Source organism: Marmota flaviventris, chromosome 14 (genome assembly GCF_047511675.1).
Source record: "Marmota flaviventris isolate mMarFla1 chromosome 14, mMarFla1.hap1, whole genome shotgun sequence".
In the NCBI taxonomy this organism is placed as follows: domain Eukaryota; kingdom Metazoa; phylum Chordata; class Mammalia; order Rodentia; family Sciuridae; genus Marmota; species Marmota flaviventris.
Window position 1 is genome coordinate 56531138 of NC_092511.1, and position 7743 is coordinate 56538880.

The following is a 7743-nucleotide window of genomic DNA, read 5'->3' on the forward strand; positions in this document are numbered from 1 at the left end:
CGGAGCAGGTGGCTAATGGGTCTGCTTAGGTTACAGAATGATTTTAAATCCAGCCAGGTTCACTTCAACATGCAGCCAACTATTTGTATGTCTTTTAAAGGCTTAGAATGGAGCTCGGATACTGCACCCCAAGGATGCTGGCAGGGACACTGACTCATTAAGGGAGAGCAGAGCATCAGCAGAGAGAGGGGACATCAGCCTGCAGAGATTTCTCCGGAATTCCCAGCAGTATCACTCAGAGCTCCGCAGGGACAGATGGAGATCACTACGGGGGTCGTGGATGAGAATGTCACCAACTCCTCCACCAGTTTCCTCTCTGTACTCAACCCCTATGGAGCCCACACAGCTTCCTTTCCATTCAACTTCAGCTATGGTGACTATGACATGCCCTTGGATGAGGATGAGGATGTGACGAACTCCCGGACATTCTTTGCTGCCAAGATTGTCATTGGCATGGCCCTGGTGGGCATCATGCTGGTCTGTGGCATTGGCAACTTCATCTTTATTGCCGCCTTAGCCCGCTCTAAGAAGCTGCGTAACCTCACTAACCTGCTCATCGCCAACCTGGCCATCTCTGACTTCCTGGTGGCTGTTGTCTGCTGCCCCTTTGAGATGGACTACTATGTGGTGCGCCAGCTCTCCTGGGAACATGGCCATGTCCTGTGTGCCTCTGTCAACTACTTGCGCACCGTCTCTCTCTATGTCTCCACCAATGCCCTGCTGGCCATCGCCATTGACAGGTGAGTGCAGGGTAGTTGGGGGAAACAAAGTTAGTCAGGGAAGAGGGGCCATTGGAATGATCCCTTCCTTTATTGCAGTTGCAGGCATGAGGCACTCAAAAGTTTCCCCATTGACTGGACAGTTGGAAGATTTCCAGTTTTCCAGCTTTGGTGAGACAGGAGGCAGAGTTGGGCACTTTGGAGCTGGGCAGTAAGAAGGCATCTGGTTTGCCTGCTGTGGACCTGCTCATAGATGTTGTACCAGTTCAAGGTTAAGAGTAGCCATAAGAGATGTTCAGGAACAAGTTTAAGTTCCAAGTAATTATTTTAATATCTTAGGAGAAGTTTCTATCTCCTCAAGACTTCCTCTTCTAACACACGACCTCTTAGCACTAATTGATGGCTCATTGATTGAGGGAATTGTTTGGAAAAGAAACAAGGCAACCTATGCTTCCTTATTTTGTTTGTTGTGGTTACATGAATGGCTTTGTGCCTTCAAACCCATTTGCATGCAGCTCGGCAAGAGACCCGTTTTTAGAACTGGTAAATAAAATCAATAAGAGCAATCTCGGCAAACCTTTCTTATATTTAGTTGTTTCATTGGTATACACTTGTGCTAAATGGGCCAGAGTGGTCCTTGTTTCCTGGGGAGGTCTTTGCAAGCTCCTCTGCCCACTTTGACTTTCATTACAAAGCACCTTGTTACATCTAAGACAGTAACCCTGAGGGTCAAATCAAGACTCTGTGTACTTGGAGCTGAACAATCTGCTTCCCTGTATATCCAGAGAACCTAAAGCACCCACGCTTGTCCTGTCCCATTGCCTCAGGGCTCCTGGTGTTCCATCTGCCTCTCACAGTTCAGGCACCCCAGATCAGTGATCAAGCGAGAAGCACAGCTAATAGAGTATGCTTTCTGAAGCTAGGGACAAGGTAATCAAAGTGGAATAACCTGGAAAAAGTCTATTCTTAAGGAAAGAGACTACAGAGGAGCCTGGCTTTAAAACCACTGAGTGGGCAGCCACTGAAGAATGTCAGGGAGTTAGTAGCTGAAATGGCTTTTGATCTGTCACCTAGAGCAGGTGCTTGGAGGTATCATTCTTTCAGATGGCAGCCTCACCTTGGTCATGGTCTTCCACACAAGTGGCAGAGCCCCACAACATTTGTCCACTTAGGCAAGGACTCTATAGCAGGAGGGTAGCGATCAAGCACAGTATTCACCTAAGTTTCCTTTCAGAGCTACTGAGGAAGAGCTCCAGGGATTTGACTTCTAACCTTTTCTGAAAATGGAAACTGTTCCCTTTACTTCTAAAGACAAAGAATATGGGGTTGTTTCCTGAACTTTCATGCTAGCAAGACATATTTGCCCCCGGGTTTCTCTGAGCTACAAAAAGGAGTGTAAGTAGGTACCTGCTATGGAGTGGGGCCTTGTTCCCTGGGTGAGATCCATCTCACCACGGAAGGCCCACTTGTCATCAGATCTGACAACCATAGGAGGGCTTCAAGGGAGAAAGAAGTTAGGATAAACTGAAGGGCACTGGGTTATCTTTAACATGTGGAGGTATTATCTTTGTCAATCAATCAACCTCAATCCACTGAACTCCTCCAAGCTCATATCCTAATTTCATACCAAACTCAGCTTGTCTGAAATACTGTGAGCATTTCTCATGCACCGTGAGTTGACATAATACAGATTAGATGCAATAAGAAAGAGGAATTGAAGAGCATACTTTACACTGAGCGCGCTGCTATTGTTCAGAGTGGGATGTCTATCCCAATGCATCCAGACATTGGTGGAAAACAAGGTGTACTGACACTGCCATCCAAGGCCTGGCCTGACTGACCAGCTGCCTAAGGCATTAAGTTTTTTTAATTGATTATTTTTTTATTTTTGCTTCAAATTATGTTTTTGTAAAAATGCTGCTATCATGTAATTTAAATTTTGTGGCCTAGGAATCACTGATTTTTGTCTGTTCCTTTGTGATGTTCAAAATCCTATGAGTAATCTTCAGGTTTAATTTGGTTAGCTCAAGGCAACTAAATTCTTATCTTGGTGTAACACACACCTTGACAGTTTGTAAAAATGCCTTTATTTTTGTTTAATGGAATTTCTGTAGAAATAGTGTTAGCTGTTACTCGGGTTTGAATTCCTACTGTAACACCTATTTGTTGTAAGGCCTTGGTTTTTTGACCGATATCTCCCTCAGTTTTCTCATCTACAAAATGAGGACAATAAGAAAATCTAATGTATTGCATTTCTTTGAGGATTAAATGGAGTAATCTCTGTAATTGCTTAGGACAATGTTTAAGATAGAGTAAGCATTAAATGAAGAGTATATCAGATAATTCTTATATTAATCTCCTTTCAAAGAACAAGGACCACAAAACCAGGTAAATTAATGAATATTTTCAATTGGCTAACCTTTTTGGTCTTCACTGAAACAATTGTTTCCATGTGCTTTACACAAAATAATAATATAAGAATTTTAAAATATGTAACTCTCAAGATATGGCAGAACAGAATTATGTATTTTCTACCTGTTTGGATTTCTGTTTTAACTTTTTTTTTTTTTTTTTTTTGGTACCAGGGATTGAACCCAGGGATGCTTAACTAGTGAGCCACACCCTCAGCTCTATTTAATATTTTATCTAGACACAGGGCCTCCTTGATTTGATTAGAGCCTCACTAAATTGCTGAGTCTGGCTTTCAACTCTTGATCCTCCTGCCTCAGCCTCCCAAGCTGCTGGGATTACAGATGTGTGCCATTGCACCTGGCTCTGTTTCTTCTCTCGATTCTGTTGTTCAAACTAGAGGGCTCCTTTATCCTTGTCCTTCTGTTCTCCAACATTCTTTCAACTTCCAGGTCCTAGTAAAACTTACTCCTGCCCCCTACCATGTTCATGTAGGTTGGGCCATCCTAGTCTCACCTTGGCCTTCCTGACTTCAGTGTCTCTTGACTCTGCCTGTCTGTCAGCCCCTCCATTCATAATCCATCCTAAGCATTCATTCCCTCATGCAGGCATTCATTCAAACAAGCAGTTACAGTGACTGCCACGTGACAAGTATGATTCCAAGGATTAAGGATATGATTAAAAAAAAATTTTGCTTTCATGGAATTTATGTCCAAGAGACACAAGGGATGGAGAGAAATGACTGTTATAGGCAAAGCCTTAGGAAGCACAGACTGTTATAGTCCAGCCTTAGGAAGCACAGATGCCCCCTGGACCCTTCATCAGTTGGGGACAGCTACCCCAGGAAGCAGGTGGTACACTCTGCCCATCCCATGACCAGGCCAGTAGCTGCTGCAACCATTACCATGGCTGCATGGGGTTGAGTCCTGGGGACAGAAAGGGAGCCAATCTTGTGCTTGATCACCCTGCCCACTATCTCACAGACTACTTCCTGGGCATTACTTTGTCCAACAGGCTTTATTCCTTATTCTCCTGGAACTGTTGGCTTTGGGTGGATCTGGACCGAAGCCATTGAGGTTGGAGATGCAGAGGGCAAGCAAGGTCATGCTCATAAGTTGAGAAAAGTAGTTGTCAATTATCTGACTGCTTCCTGGAACATCAGTGGGTAAAACTCAGCATGATGGAGGGAAAGGTGAAGGGCTGCTGAGCTACTGGGAAGGTGGAGGAAAGGGCACTGTTTGTTCTTACTGAAAGTAAAGGGACAAATGGCATATTGAAGAGGCCTCCAGATTTGTAGCAATATGTCATGGCTCTTGTCAGTTTCTAGCTGTGTGGCTTTTAGCAAGTTATTTCACTTCCCCAAGCCTTAGCTTACTCATCCATAAAATGGGTATCTTTGCTCTCTTACCCTTCTAATAGGGTTGGGCTTGCCTGATGAAAATATAGATTTGAAAAGTCTCTATAAATTGTAAACTTCTTTACAAACAGAAGCAAGAATTACTAATACTAGAGTCATTTCTGACCTTCACCCAGCCAAGACTGATGGGAATCCCTGAAACTCTTTTCTGCAACTTACTAGGTGGTAAGTGTATGAGGAATGTCCTTTGCACAGCTCATGACACTGATCCTTTAGGGATGGATTTGGGATGATGTCAGAGACAGTCAGGATAAAATAACCTTGAAGGTTAGTTTTGAAGTGAAGGTTTGGGTTCAGTAAAGTAGAAAGTTGTCGAGGACTTGCAAAAGCAAAATTTATCAAGAACATTGTTGTGAATACAGAATAACTTTGAAAAATAAAAGTGATTTTAAGGTACTAATAGCTTCTTGTATATTAATAGCTTATTGTTGTTTATATGCAGTAGCTCATTGGAACCTCACAATATCAGGGTGATATCTCCAGTTTACAGATGAGAAAATTAAACCAACAGCGCTAAGAAAAAAGACTGAGATTGATATAGCAAGTTGCAGCAAATCTGGGACTAGATTCTTGGTCTTTTGAGGTTCTAGATGGGGTTCTGGCTTGCGTATTCATTAAAAAACATTGAATTTGATTCATCATAAAGAGTTAGGAAGCTACTATTGGGAGAAGAAACAGAAAAAAGTCATATTGTGAACACATACGAAGGTAGAAATTTTCTGTGACAACCAGCAGAACCCTGTGAGGTAAATAGAAAGCAAATGCACCCATGAGAACAGAACTCCACACTCTTAATTTTAATGGCAAATCCAAGCACATTTGATGTTCCTGTAATATTGGGAGCATTGTGGCCTTTGATGAAACGCCTCACGCATGTGCAATGGTCAAAATGTTGTCAATATTCTGTGGTTATTTCCATTCCATTTTCAGTACTAAGTAGCTGGCTAGAGTGCCGGGGATGGATGCGGGTGGCCAGGGCAGCCAGCTGGGTGTCCAGTACGTAGACTCAACCTATCCAGCATCATTTAACATCTTCTGGGAGCTGGAAGAGAGCAGGCATCTCACTCCAGTGACCTCTCAAATATACTCAATGGCTTTGGCTGCCTATGTCATGTGGGGAGGGATGGAAGTAAGAGAACTACAATCAGGGGAAAAAAATTTAAAAAAAATGAAGCTCTCTTTAGTTTACAATCCCAAGAAACATGACCTCAAAGGGATCGGTTTCAAAGGAAACAGAACTGGTTTGGCCTTCCTTCAGGCCCCTGTCACATTTGCACTCCATTCTACCTGGGATAAGCTGTGGACACATGAGAACATGTTTATTTCCAGCATTGATTTGTCCTTCCCTCCCACTTCACTTCCCATTTTTCTCCTTCTCCAACTTCCACTCCCTACCAGGCACAGAAAGCCTTCCAGGAAACCAGAGCTCTTTGCAGAAGTGTGTGCACCCTCTGGAAAGGCTACTGTCATACCACACAAATGACTAACGGCCCCCAGAAAGTGCTCTCTCCTTCCTGGACCACTGTGGTAACTGCAATGTGGGTTCTTTTGGAAAGAACAAAAAGCAATATCTTTTATTGTCTGATGCTTTGTGGTTAAAAAAAAAATACATTCGTGTATATTCTCAATTGATTTTCACATCAACCCTGTGAGGTAGGGTTAAATGTTTTCTATCAAGGGTCTTGTGTAGATGACCTTGAGAAGTCACTCATCTCTCAATAGACTCCATTTTCCATCTGGAAAATGAGATAAATGGCAATGTGCATTTCCTCCACCCCTGCATGCAGAGCAATATATATATATTTTTTTAAATGTGGGATGAAGACAAAGCTTAGCTTGCTGCTTCTACTGGAAAGGGTGAGTTCTCCCAGCAACTCTTTGGAGTTATCGGGCCTATTGTCTCTTAACCTCTTGATAATTTGGATGCATGTCCTGAAAACCGGAAAGACCTGGGAATAGTGCCAGACTAGAAAATTGTGGCCATTTTTTTTCATTATATACCAAGTTTAAAACGTCTTCCAGGAACGAGTATACATTATCACATCTAATCTTTAAAAACAAATACTTTTGCAGGAAAGGAAACTGAGGTTAAGAGATTAAACAAAACCGACTTGAGGCTGCCCAGCTAATTAGAGGTGGAGCCAGGGCTTGCTATCGAGTCTGCCTTTCCCCTGCAAAAAAATTAAATGGTACCCCAGCATTGGCTTCTCACAGGGCATGATTCTATTTGTGTTTTGCCCCAGGTATCTGGCCATTGTTCACCCACTGAGACCACGGATGAAGTGTCAAACAGCCACCGGCCTGATTGCCCTGGTGTGGACAGTGTCCATCCTCGTCGCCATCCCATCTGCGTATTTCACCACGGAGACGGTCCTCATCATTGTCAAGAGCCAGGAGAAGATCTTCTGTGGCCAGATCTGGCCGGTGGACCAGCAGCTCTACTACAAGTCCTACTTCCTCTTCATCTTTGGTATCGAGTTCTTGGGCCCGGTGGTCATCATGGCTCTGTGCTATGCCAGGGTCTCGCGCGAGCTCTGGTTCAAGGCGGTCCCCGGGTTCCAGACAGAGCAGATCCGCAAGCGGCTGCGCTGCCGTCGGAAGACCGTGCTGGTTCTCATGTGCATCCTCACCGCCTACGTGCTGTGCTGGGCGCCCTTCTACGGCTTCACCATCGTGCGTGACTTCTTCCCCGCGGTGTTTGTGAAGGAGAAGCACTATCTCACCGCCTTCTACATCGTGGAGTGCATCGCCATGAGCAACAGCATAATCAACACCCTGTGCTTCGTGACCGTCAAGAACAACACCATCAAGTACTTCAAGAAGATTATGCTGCTCCACTGGAAGGCTTCCTATAATGGAAGTAAGTCGAGCGCTGACCTTGATCTCAAAACCATGGGGATGCCTGCAACTGAAGAGGTGGACTGCATCAGACTGAAATAATCCAAAGGACCTTGCCAAAGTTTAAACCCAAGACAGGATCTTTGGGTCCTGGATCAGTGTGCTTGGATATACACATGGACCACCGATTCTTGGTTTTCTGCAGAGGACAAATTGAATGTGTCATGAGGACACTGTGTTCAAGGAGCTCAGGATTTCGAAAACTGATGTGACAAGAGACTGTCATTAGTAGTCGACATTCATTAAATGCCTAATTTGTATGATGAGTAGGCACTGGTGAAAACTAACATGTTGATGATA

General features: G+C 43.9%; 1 protein-coding gene across 1 annotated transcript; it reads left to right on the forward strand.

The window, feature by feature from the left end:
- Positions 1-255: 255 nt before the first annotated feature.
- Prokr1 (prokineticin receptor 1) lies at positions 256-7485 on the forward strand. The gene is made up of 2 exons (XM_027934610.3): positions 256-740; positions 6789-7485. Exons 1-2 carry the CDS (start codon positions 256-258, stop codon positions 7483-7485), a joined length of 1182 nt encoding a protein of 393 aa, XP_027790411.1.
- The last annotated feature ends 258 nt before the right edge of the window (positions 7486-7743 follow it).